Here is a 12,268-nt window from a genome sequence, read left to right on the forward strand (position 1 = left end):
AGCTGGCAGAGGTCCAAAGGGGAAAAAAAACACAACCCTTCCCTGCTTTTATCAAGTTGTTTTGCTTCCCAAATACATAACCTTGCTGTTTCACCAGATAGCAAAAGCATGTATCACAGCATGAGACTGGGATAATTATTGTGAAAAGAAGACTTTAAGCACTGTGTTTCCACATTGCTATCTATCTCCCAAACGTGGTCACTCATTCTTGCTATGGGTCAGACTTGCTCTTTTCCCCAGGAAGCTTTTTTTCCCAGAACCCTGCTGTTTTTCTGTAACTACCATATCCTTAGATCACCTTCTCCTACAGAAGAGTTTGCTGCTAAAAATCTCTGCCCAGTTCTATATAGAAAGTGCTGGCAGGCCATCTGCAGTTTGAAGGAAGCTGCAATTATTGTCTTGACAGTATCGCTTGTGCAAGTTGTGACAGTACCCTGTGTCTCACATATACTTGGTCCAGGGACATACGGGGAGACAGTGACCTGAATTTGTTGAGGTGTGTGTAGACCTGATGCCTCTGTCCTATTGTAGTTGAGTCCTGATTTCCCCGGTCCGTATTTTTTTTTTTTTTTTTGGCTCTTTGTAGCCTTCTAGCATTAGGCACCGTAATCTAAGCTTTAAGATTCACTAGGACTCATTTAGTCTGCCATCCTTGTTTCTGTTGTGGCAGCTGTTGTGGGTTTAAGATAGAAGCGGTGAGGCTTCCAGCTCTTTCCTCTTAAAGCCCTTGCATGCGGGAGCAGTTTTCAAAAGCAGAAAAGTGAGCTATTGAAATTGCTGATGCTCAGTGATTTCCTGGTTATGCACTTGAATACGGGAGGAAGGTTTCTGCCTGGCAGGATGGATTCCCAGCTGATTGCTGCAACTACCACAAAGCTCAGTACACACGTATTCCTTCCCTGTCTTCCTCCAAATGGGAGCAAGGGAGGGAAGATGAGATGGGTGTTGCCGAAAAGCCAGGCTATTCTAGCAGCTCCCTGTAAATAAGGAAGATGTGCCAACTAGAGCAGAAACATGCTGGTGGAGTCCTGGGCTGTGACACCTGCAGAGCTGTGAGGAATGCAGCAGGATCAACTAGAAGCTGGGCATTCCAGCACCCGAGGAACTCCTTGGAAAAGCATTCTTTTTTCCTATTCCAGTCTGAACCCCCCCCCCGCCAAAGGCAAATCATGGTGCAGGAACCTCCAAGTGTATTTTCTGCCTGGATAAAGGACACTCGGTGCCCTTTACTGAATGTGTGGGAGTAGGAAGAGTGCTTATACAGCAGCCTCAGCCTGCCTGACCTTGGCATTGGTTGCCATAGAGCATGGTTCCTCTCTGGAGGGCTGGGCACTGAGCGTAGACCTGCCAGCACTGGGGAGAGCTAGAAATAAGGCTCTGCAAGGAAGAATTGTCACTTTGGAGGGATAAGAAGTCAGCTTCCACCAGTGTTTGTTGGTTTTTGCTGTGCAAGAGGTAGGAGTATTTCAGTGACTTCTCTGCAGTCTTGTCTTTGTTTTCTTGTTGCTACTTGGACATGAACAACTCATGTGCTGTTTTCAGGTTTTGCACCCTGTGTCCAGCCTGGACAACCTCCTTTTCACCCTTGAACACTGAAAGCATGTTGATACCTAGCAGAGCTGTGTTTCTAGGATGTCATCCTTGAGAAGGAAGATGAGGGTTGTGTAGAGGTGTTTGCACAGCCAGTGAGGGAAGAGGAGGCTGTATTGGTATGTCTTGAGGATCCGAGGATCCAGTTGCGGGGTAGGATGAGTCTGATGTGCTGTGGATCGGGACTTTTTGATTATTTGCCCTTCTCAGTCTGAAATCTTTACAGTTCTGAAAAAAGAAGTTGATCGTGGGGACTGAAATGCTCGAAGCCTTTTCTGCTGAAAGGGCTGAAGAAAGACAGGATGTTGCTGTAGTAGAGCCACTGGTGGTTTAACACACAGCTCAGCGATTTCTCAGTTGAGGAGTGGTTCTGTGCACAGTGGAATTAATGAGGCTGATTTTCTATGGATCTGGGTCTTGTCTGACTCTGTTACCTAGCAAGGTGCAAGCTCTGGTGGGTTTTTATCATGATTTGGAACATGTTCCTCTTCCCGATACGTTTGTATTGTACTTTTTAAAGATGACAGCAGGATCTCTGTATGGACATAAGTAATGCTTCTGTGAAAACTGTCAGCGTTTCACAGCTGACCCAGTACACAGAGGGACAGATGAAGAGGCACTTGTGCTGCACAGCTGTATGAGCCTTAGGGCAGAGCTCTAGTTTTGTTGTATACTGGGTATGATGCTGTTCCTGGGACTCTCCTTGTGTCCCAAGAATTGCCTATGCTTCAGAGGACTCCCTGTTCCCTGAGTCTGGGGCTGTGTTTCCTTATGATCTGAAACCAGTGACGAGGCCGTTTCACCAGTTGTTCCCTTGGCTTCTGTGGAAGCAGTTAAGTGCCTGTTGAGCCTTCCTGGAAAGCTGTCTGGACCTATTTCGGAGCAGGACAACAGTGTTTTGCCAGACATGGCAGCGCTAGCATCCTTTGGGCTGCCAGCATCATCTTCTGGAGCTGGGAATCATTGCACATCTCTTCCTGAATTGGGCTCACCCACAGAAGTCTGCCTTAGGCAGGGCTTCCCTTGTTGATTTAGCGCTCGATCACTCCCCCAGATGTGTTATAAAGGTGGGAAAAAGAATAAGCAGGAGAATTATGGACCAGAATGCTTACCTGCCAGTTCCTGGAGAGTTACTTTGGAAGACAGGATATGAACGGCAGCCAACTCTCAACAGACCTGTTCTTTTCTTCAAAACAGTAGTCTGTGCCCTCTGTCTTAATCTTAGTGAGGTTTTTCATGCCATTCTTATATGGTCTTCTCTAAAGCAAACTGGGAAATGTCGCAGTTCAGATGAGACTTTTCAGTGTAAAAGGCACAATGCACAGGGTAAGTGCATGCAGAGCACGGCAGATACTTCATTGTACCCTTCACTTTCGGGTATGGCTCAGGGTTGGTGCTGATGCTGGATCATGAAGTCAGCGTTGTGACTCGGGGGTACGTGAGGGAGGACTCAGCTCTTGCTCAAAGGTATGAACAGGAACCCAGTCTTCAAGAGACATGAAGTGGTTCTGCCCTGCTGAGGTTCAGTAAGGTCTCCGCTGCGTATCGAGAGTTTGCCGCCCTTCCTGAGGGATGGATGTGCATCACTGGAACAGAAACAAAAGGGGAGCGGAGAGAAGAGCTCCGACCTGTAAAACAGCTCAAGGAACTTCTGGAAGAGTGAGGCTAAAGCGGAGGAAATGGGTGGCTATAATGAGATGTGTGTACTTACAGCAACTGCCCCAGCACTGTTTGCCATCTTCACTTCCAGTCCTACAGTGAGGAAGAAACTGGACCCCTCTATTGCTCAAGGCCCACTGCTGGGCAGGGATAGTGGTAGCCGAGTTGGGGGATCACCCCGACCACCCCTGGACAGAGCCAGAGGAGCCCTGCCAAAAAGAGGAGCTCTGCTCTCTCTGTCCCTGTGCCTGGAGCAGCATTTCTGCTCACTCAATAAACCAGGAACAAGGCTGCTGCCCAAGAAAGAGCTTGAACCATGCAGAGGGGGGTCCTGTAGGAGAACAAAGCTAAATATCTTGGCATCTCTATCCCTCACCTCCTTGTCTGTTGTGCCTGGGCAGTTTGTAGCCTCCAGGCAGGTGCTGCCTGCGCAGGGCATCGCAGCTGGTTGCTTTCAGTCCTGCGGGAGCTTGGCCTCGGAATGACCAATAGCGAGGTGGGTGATGACTTTCCTGCCATTGCTGAGTAAGGTGAAGATGCTGTTGGGGTGGCCTGGCTGGTGAGGATGCTGAGAAAGTGTTAGATGAATGAGTTGTGGAGCAGCCAGAGTACTGTCAACCTGCTGTAAGAGGTCTTGCCTGCTGCTTATGACTTTTGCTCTCTTGCCTGCTGTGTTTCCCTAGCTCCTGGATTTTCTATGTGAGGATCTTGCAGCCACGCTAACATTGTGGGTTGTAGCACTTGGTGTCCCTGTGCAAAGGCAAGAGCTTGGTACTTACCTGCTGTACGTCTGGAGGGAATAGGGCAGGGAAGGAGTACAGAGTTCTTATGCCATCCTGAGGAGTCCTTGGGCTGGCATCAGGGCGAATGAAGCTGGAAAAGCTGTGAGTGTTTCAAGCTGCCACCCACGCAAGGGTTACACTAGTGTAACTATAGCAGTTGGTGTATGTAAGCTTTCCCACTCAGGCGTGATTCAGTTCACACTGATGGTGTTATGTGCCGTATCACCACAATGGCCGTTCTGTGCCAGGGCAGGGATTGTGAGGGTGTGCTCTTCTGGTCGGGGAATTTTTTGTTTGGCCCAGTAAGGCCACTGGTGCTTCCCTGTCCGAGAGAGATGCTCTTCCACAAGATTTTTTTCCATTGAGGAAACGGAAAGCTTTAGGCTGGCATCCATTCGCTTTCTATGCCCTTTCTTCCGCAGTCAGAAGAGCTGTTAAGCCCTGACAGCCTCCTTGCATCAGTGGTCTGTGGGCAGGAGGTGTATGCATTGCAACCCCAGCTGCCAACTACAAATCTCTGCTCTTAAATGGAAGCTAAATCAGCTTTCCTCGCTGCTGGGGGTGTGGGGGTGTTGGAGATCAGCACTGATTCTAGCCTTTTTTGTCTCCTGTCCACGTGTGCCACTGCACTGGTTGCCAGCCCTCCATGCCACAAAAGCAGAGACACGTGCCCTGACAGCTGCTTGCTGCTAAAAGGAGAGGGGAGGACGAAGGGGAAGGGCTTAGAGTAGGCAAAGTAGAGTTGAACGCTGGCAAAGTAGAGTTGAACACTGTCGCTGACTGCTTGAAGGAGGCTGTGACACTCGTCTCTGGTTGTGACTCTCTGAAACAGCGCTGAGGCACTCAAGTTTTGTCTCTGTCTCTCTGTGTAGGGCTGCAGGAGCAGGACTATGTCCACCATGGTGTACCCAAGGGAGGAGAAACTAGACAAGCTGAGCCAAGAGGAGATCATTTCCAACACCAAGCTGGTGATGCAAGGGCTGGAGGCACTCAAGAATGAACACAACTCCATTCTGCACAGCTTGCTGGAGACCATCAAGTGCCTGAAGAAAGATGAAGAAGCCAATCTCGTGCATGAGAAATCCAACCTGCTCCGCAAGTCAGTGGAGATGATTGAATTGGGGCTCGGAGAAGCTCAGGTGAGAACGGTGGGTGACCTCCTAGGTGTTACCCAAGACTGACAAGGGAAGGTGGGCATGGGGCTATTCCCCATAAGCTGCAGGGGCAGCAAGGGGCTGACTGTAGAAGGTCAGCATGACCCTGAGGGTTGGCCCTAAGCATGCATGTAAGGGAGATACAAGATTGTAGTAGTTACTGACTGAGTCTCTTGACAAGGTGATGATGGCATTGTCCAACCATCTGAATGCTGTGGAGTCAGAGAAGCAGAAGCTGCGTGCTCAGGTGCGGAGACTGTGCCAGGAGAACCAGTGGCTTCGCGACGAGCTTGCCAACACCCAGCAGAAACTGCAGCGCAGTGAACAAACCGTGGCTCAGCTGGAGGAGGAGAAGAAACACCTTGAGTTCATGAACCAGCTGAAGAAGTATGATGAGGATGTCTCACCTTCGGTATGCCCTATTTTGGGGTGGGGGCGGTTGGACCAGCAGAATTGCCCAGGTGTGATAATGTTGCGCTGGATTTTGCGCCTTCTCAGCTACCATGTACAATAACTAAAGTGAGCATGCATGGGGCAGAGTCTCTGGAAGAACACAGAGTAGCATGCCAGGATGTGCTGGGGAAATTTGGCTTTATTAGTTTTGTTGTGTCAGGGGGAAGATGATGGCAGAGACAACAAGGGAAGTTGAGGGTGTTGGTGGGCTGCAGCAGGGAGGACAGTTTAGCAGCTGTCTCCTCTGAGAACCAACAGTATCATGATTCTCTTCTTCTCAGGAGGATAAGGAGGGTGACTCCGCCAAGGACTCCCTGGATGATCTGTTCCCAAATGAAGAGGAGGAGCATGGTCCTGGCTGTAAGTGTTTGCTCATGCGTGGTTGTTGACTGTCTCTGTTCAAGCCTGCTGTGCCAACTGTGCCCCTTCTTATTCCTCTGTGCCTGCAGTGCCCCACCAGCACAGCAGTGCAGTGGCAGCTGCCCAGCAGGGAGGCTATGAGATTCCTGCCCGCTTGCGCACCCTCCACAACCTTGTCATCCAGTACGCCTCACAGGGACGCTATGAGGTGGCTGTGCCGCTCTGCAAGCAAGCGCTGGAGGATCTGGAGAAGACATCAGGCCATGATCACCCTGATGTGGCCACCATGCTCAACATTCTGGCACTAGTGTACAGGTGAGCATGGTGGGGAGGGCAGGACTGGGCCAGGAGAGCTTTCTGCCTCTCTTTTCTGGTGACAGGGAGCTCCCCCAGCTTCCAGTGGTTTGCCTTTCAAAAAGCTTTTGGAACAGATGAGGTATTTGGACCATCAGATTCCCTGATATAACTAGAAACGGGCTAAGGTAGGGAGGAATGGAGAAATGAAAGGCTTTTTGGGGCTGGATCTGTGTGGAAGCAGGACTGTTGTTAGCAGTTTTGCTTGCTGTGGGCTGTGGTGTCCAAATCCCAAATAACTGGTTGACTTTGCACTGCAGGGATCAGAATAAATACAAAGAGGCAGCACACCTCTTGAATGATGCTCTCTCCATCCGTGAGAAGACTCTGGGCAAAGACCACCCAGCAGTGAGTGTCTCCCTCTTTCAGTCACTTCCCTTCACCCGTGCATGCCTCTGGGGCGAGAAGGATGCCCTTATGGTGTGTCCGCAGCTGGACTACCAAGGACAGCAGTGTGCTCTGATGTGAGGGGTGCTGTTTATGTGGTGCGGGACTCTTTTTTTTTTTTTTTTTTTTTTTTTTTTTTACTGCTTCAATATTTTCCACTGTCTTGTTCAGTACGGCCAGTCAGGAGTTGGCATCTCCTGGATCCTGTGATGTAGGCAGGGTGGCCTTCTGCCTCTGGACCTCCTTCTCTTCAGGAGCAGCTGTACTGCAGGCATGAAGGAAATGGGACAGTCACTGTTACTGCTGCTTGCACCCCTTGTTTGGTCCCACTGCATTCTGCTTTGTTTCATGGAGAAGCTTATGTCTCTGCAGGTGGCAGCAACTTTGAACAATCTGGCCGTTCTCTATGGCAAGAGAGGGAAGTACAAAGAAGCAGAGCCACTGTGTAAGCGAGCCCTGGAGATCCGTGAGAAGGTACTTGTCTCCCATGCTCTCCTTCCTTCCAGCTCTCCCTGAGGGTTTTCCCCCGCTACCTCACTGCACCTGGGAGATCCTAGTCTCTTCGGCTTCTGATTCTGCTGCCTCTCCAGTGTTTGCAGCCCTAGAGAGGCCTGCCAGGAGGTTGAAGCTGGAATATCTCCTCTTTACCTCCCTAGTCCTTGGCTCCTGTCTGACATAGGCACGTCCTGGAGTGACTACAGTGACTACTAACTCCAGGAGTCCACCGCAGCCTTTAAGTGTTGACTTTTTGTGGCTTCTATTCTTTTGTTTACCCAGGTCCTGGGCAAAGACCATCCTGATGTAGCCAAGCAGCTGAACAACCTAGCCCTGCTGTGCCAGAACCAGGGCAAGTATGATGAGGTGGAGTACTATTACTGCCGGGCCCTGGAGATCTACGAGAGCTGCCTCGGTCCTGATGACCCCAACGTGGCCAAGACCAAGAACAACCTGGTGAGACCCTGGGGAGAGCCCATGTGGGATGGGGAGTGGTGCCTTGGGAAGGGTGAGCATTGCCTGTTGCTTGGAAGATGCAGAGAGATAGCTACAAGAGGGGGGGCAGAGTTAATCTGTGTTGCCCAGTGGGGCTGGAGCTGTTTTCTTGGTTGCAGGCCTCCTGTTACCTGAAGCAAGGCAAATACAAAGATGCAGAGGTGCTGTATAAGGAGATCCTTACCCGTGCTCATGTGAAGGAGTTTGGCTCTGTGGATGGTTTGTACAGCAGAAGCTGTTGGGGCTGGGGAAGGGTGAGCAGTTTGGTCTCCTGGCTCTCAGCCTAGGCTTGGGTGGTTCTGGTGTCCCCCCCTGGCAGAGGGATGGGATGCCTTGCAGGGGCCCTGCTTTGGGCAGCCCTTGAGACGCTGCCATTCTAGTGTGTTATGCTGCTCTACCTCTTCTTTCAGAAGCTGTCAGTCTTTAGTGGGTTGGGAATAGTTGTGGCGAAAAGGGGGAAGAGCACGTGGCACAATCATTCCCAGGCATAGTCTGAAGTTTCTCCTGTACACCTGGCACAGGTATTCCCCCATGGGAGGACTTGTTCCTTTCTTCCCCTATCCTGCCTTTGAAAGGCCACTGACATTACTTGGGGCTGTGGCCCAGGGCCCAGGGGTATCTGGAGACCTTGTCACTTCCCTCTGGTGAGCTGCTGACTCTGGGGACAGAGTGCCGGGCTGTGCAGGAGGCAGAGCCCCTGTGGAAATGGCAGAGCAACAGGGTGATGTGGTGAGCAGAGCTGTCTTGCATTCTTCCCTGCACAGATGAACACAAGCCAATCTGGATGCATGCAGAGGAGAGAGAGGAGATGAGCAAGGTGAGTCTGAACTGGTGGTGCTGCCTGTTGATAGCAGTGAGAGCCCTGGGAGGGGAAGGAAACCCAGGGGTTTTGATCCTCTCTTATCACAGCCAGACCCTTCTTCCTACAGCCTGAAGAGCTGCCATGGCCACAGATGAAGGCCAGAAAGGGTCTGGAGAGTGGGGAGAGAGCACAGCCCTTCCTTGGGACAGCAGGGAGGGAAGGCTTATCAGAGAGCGTGATGTTTTTCCTGGGTCAGGGGGTTGTTCAGCCTCTGCAGCTGCGGCTGGATGCTCTCTCTTTTTGCTTTAGTGATCCTCTAGGGCACGCAGATGATGGAAGATGGCGGATGGCAGAGGCTTGTGCTGCAGGGCCTTGGCACTCTGTTCCAAAGAGCTGCTGGTACCCAGAGCACAACTGGCTTCTGAAGCAGCCCTAAGGCTGCCTGGGGAGAAATGGAGGTCAAGAAGAAACTGTTGCCATCACCTTGCTTAGAAAACGGAGCCAAACCTCCTGAAAAAGATCTCTGAACAGGGCCAACCATAGCTGTTCTGTGTCCTAGCTGGCCTCTGAAAGGGGACAGACATGGGTTGTGCTTGCCTTGGACTACTCTGAGAGGCAGAGAAGCTGTTGCTCCTGTTGCCCAGGCCCTGCTCTGTGCTCAGCCAATAAATGCAGCAGCAGTCTCTGTTTTTTCCTAAGCCTAAGACCTCGCCTACTTTTTGGCAGGTGAGTGAAGCAGCAGAATGAACGGCTCTGGTCTAGTCCTCTAGCTGCAATGGCAGCAGACACGGTCTCTCTTCTTTTCCTTTAACCTCAGAGCAGGCCCCATCCCTGCATGGGGTCAGGTGGCAGGCTTGGCTTAGTGACTTATTAGTCCCATCCTACGAGCCTTAAGAGCAGGGTACTACCAGCTGCCTCCCAGCAGCATGCCGTGTCTTGCCAATGCGGTCCCCAGTGCAGGGCAGTGCTCAGCCCTGCCTTGTGCTGCTCTGGTTGCTGCCCTTTGAAGGCTCTGCTGCAAAGAAATTACACTTGCTGCAGCACCATCCTATGCAGGAGAAATCAAAGTTGGAGTAGAGACCAGGCTCCCCTTGCCCCCTCCGGGACTGCGACACTTCTGATGATATCTTCAGAGAATTAAGAGGTCAAAAATAGATAGTTGTAGTGTGCTCCAGGTAATGCAAGCTTTGCCACGGGGCAAGAGAACAGGCTCAGGGGTCTACACTTGGAGTGGGATTCATTTTACAGCCTGGGGCAAGGGCTGAGCATCTTTCCCTGCCCCTGGGGCTCCTGTCCCCTGGGTAGCCGTGCCCATGGCATGGTATGGTTGGCCTGGCCTTCGTGGCTAGGCGGCGGTAACCACAGACCTGTTTGTATTGCTGGCCCAGGGGCTGCTGCGCTCTGCTTTGTGCTGTGTTTCCACATCTATTAAAAAGCATCAAACCCCTCTTGCAGAGCTTCACTTCTTTTTTTTTTTTTTTTTTTTTGATCGAGGAATGTGGTTAATATTTTCTGCCCATGTGTGAGGGTCCTTTTCAACTCGTGTAACATGTTCTGTTGTCAGTAGATTTGAGACCTTTCCCCTTGGGTTCAGCCAGCCTCTTCGGGCTGGCTCTACCTAAGCTTCAGAGGTGTTTTAAGTCCTGAGCTCTCCTGTGCCGGGGGCCTGCCCAGGCTGCGTAGGCTTTGGCAGAAGGAAACCCACGCGTGCCTATGGCTCAGGGAGACTCCAGCATGTGGGGTAAAGAGCTGGGAAGGGCTGTGGGACTGAGTAAGAAAAATGGTCCCTGTGGTCCACTTCTCCCAAGTAACGAGCGATAGGACAAGAGGAAATGGCCTCAAGTTGTGCCAGGAGGGGCTGAGATTGGATATCAGGAAGAATTTCTTCACAGAAAGAGTTGTCAAGCACTGGAACAGCCTGCCCAGGGAGGTGGTGGAGTCACCATTCCTGGAGGCATTTAAAAGACATGTAGACGTGGTGCTTAGGGACATGGTTTAGTGGTGGACTTGGCCATGCTAGGTTTGTGTTTGGACTCGATGATCTTAAAGGTCCTTTCCAACCTAAACGATTCTATGAAGACTGTTGTGGTTTGGTTTTTTTTCTGGGCTAGAGCCCTTGCCAGAGGGAAACTCCTGCTGTGGAACAGTGGCCCCATGCCCCTGCTTGGCGAGAGCAGCCCCGCTGGGCTTAGGGCTGAGCTGGGTGCTTCCTGCCCAGCCCATGTATCCCGTGGGTGCAGAACCAGGGGCATGGCACACCCCGGAGCGCTCGCCATGCACAGTGTGTGGACAGGCAGCCCTGCTCCTGCAGCAGCGACAATTCCTGTCTGGAGGTACCATGGTGCCTACCGACCCAAGGCAATGCTGGCTAGCAGCTAGTGCCCTGCAGAGTGGGTTGTCTTGGCCTTAGATCTTTCTCCTTGAGCATCAAGCTCTGTCCTTTCTCCTGTTGCTCTGGCCAACAGCCTCTTTGCTCCTGGCTGTGGCAGGGCCAGCTTTGGGATACAAAGGCTGGGTATGGAGACAAGACAGCTAGCTGGGCTGAGCTGCTGTGGGGCGAGCCTGACTTTGCAGGCAGAAGGTTTGGATGTGGTTGGGTGATTCCTTTGCTAGCCATGGTTGAGGCGTTTAGTGCCCATGCTGCCTGGCATACCTGTGGATTTTTTGTTGGTTGGAGTTTTTTTTGTCTCCTTTTTGCATGCTGGGGGAGTGGTGGGGTGTCATGTCCTCCAGAGAGCTGTGAGGATGGGCTGTATTGTGCCTGCTGCCTTTGGTACCGCGGAAGGGGTGAGGAGATGGGATTGTGTTCCTTGCTGGGGTGGGGACATCACATCAACTTGTGGCTCAAATCTGTTGCAGCAAACAGGTTTCAGCTTTCCCTCCAGGAACCTGCTGGGTTTCATCACTGCATTTGCACATTGTTTTTCCAAAGGCTGGTCTGGTGCGGGGGTGCAGCCTGGGGCCTGCCCCTGGCACCCAGTGGGAGAGCACAGGCCAGAGAACAGCAGTAGGCATGGGGCTAACAGCCCTCCTCTCTCCTTACCCCACAGAGCAAGCACAGAGACAGTGCTCCGTACGCCGAGTATGGCGGCTGGTACAAGGCCTGTAAGGTTAGCAGGTAAGAGGTGGTTTGTGGGCAGCTGTGGGCTCTGGAGGGGGTGGCCCCAGGATTCGTGTTCACCTTCTATCTATTACTGCAGCCCAACTGTGAACACCACTCTGAGGAACCTGGGTGCTCTGTACCGACGCCAAGGCAAGCTCGAGGCAGCTGAGACCTTGGAGGAGTGTGCGGTTCGCTCTCGACGGCAGGTAACCCCGGAGGGATCTTCTCTGGTGGGGCTTGGGGTTGGCAGGTCATGGCACAGCATTTGGCTTGGGGTATGAGAGGGATTCTGCTGGCCTTGCAGCCTCTGATATCCTTAGTTTACATTCCCACGATACCAGAGCACCTTGGGTTGCATTTGTGCAGGGGTACGCGCGTGTTTAGGGGGCACGGGGGGTGTGCATGTATGGAGCAGATGTCAGTGTGTGCGCACGTGGGGCAGGTTACTGGGCTTTGTCAGCTACTGAGGAGATCTGCACTCACTATGATGTTTCCTTCCCACTAATTTTTTGTCCGGGGAACACACTAGGGATTTCTTAAGAGTACCTCTCAATCCTCAAATAATAAAGCAGGAGCTCTAAGCACCTAGCACAAAGACTGAAGGACAGCAGAAACCTTCACACATTAAAGTGTG

The 12,268-nt window shown here is 51.8% G+C and overlaps 1 protein-coding gene across 1 annotated transcript in view; it reads left to right on the forward strand.

Moving 5' to 3' along the window:
- Positions 1 to 4,889: 4,889 nt before the first annotated feature.
- Positions 4,890 to 12,268, forward strand: part of LOC104157408 (kinesin light chain 1-like) — a gene marked incomplete at its 3' end in the record, with an annotated part of 14,860 nt that continues 7,481 nt past the window's right edge. Inside the window, exons 1-11 of the mRNA XM_009694724.1 lie at positions 4,890 to 5,170; positions 5,367 to 5,597; positions 5,920 to 5,998; positions 6,088 to 6,313; positions 6,613 to 6,700; positions 7,112 to 7,213; positions 7,517 to 7,690; positions 7,849 to 7,948; positions 8,494 to 8,546; positions 11,582 to 11,649; positions 11,732 to 11,840. Coding sequence (XP_009693026.1) covers positions 4,922 to 5,170; positions 5,367 to 5,597; positions 5,920 to 5,998; positions 6,088 to 6,313; positions 6,613 to 6,700; positions 7,112 to 7,213; positions 7,517 to 7,690; positions 7,849 to 7,948; positions 8,494 to 8,546; positions 11,582 to 11,649; positions 11,732 to 11,840 — 1,479 coding nt within the window. The remainder of the gene's footprint in view (positions 5,171 to 5,366; positions 5,598 to 5,919; positions 5,999 to 6,087; positions 6,314 to 6,612; positions 6,701 to 7,111; positions 7,214 to 7,516; positions 7,691 to 7,848; positions 7,949 to 8,493; positions 8,547 to 11,581; positions 11,650 to 11,731; positions 11,841 to 12,268) is intronic.

The sequence above is a fragment of the Cariama cristata genome, unplaced genomic scaffold (genome assembly GCF_000690535.1).
Source record: "Cariama cristata isolate BGI_N322 unplaced genomic scaffold, ASM69053v1 scaffold18022, whole genome shotgun sequence".
NCBI classification, from domain to species: Eukaryota; Metazoa; Chordata; class Aves; order Cariamiformes; family Cariamidae; genus Cariama; species Cariama cristata.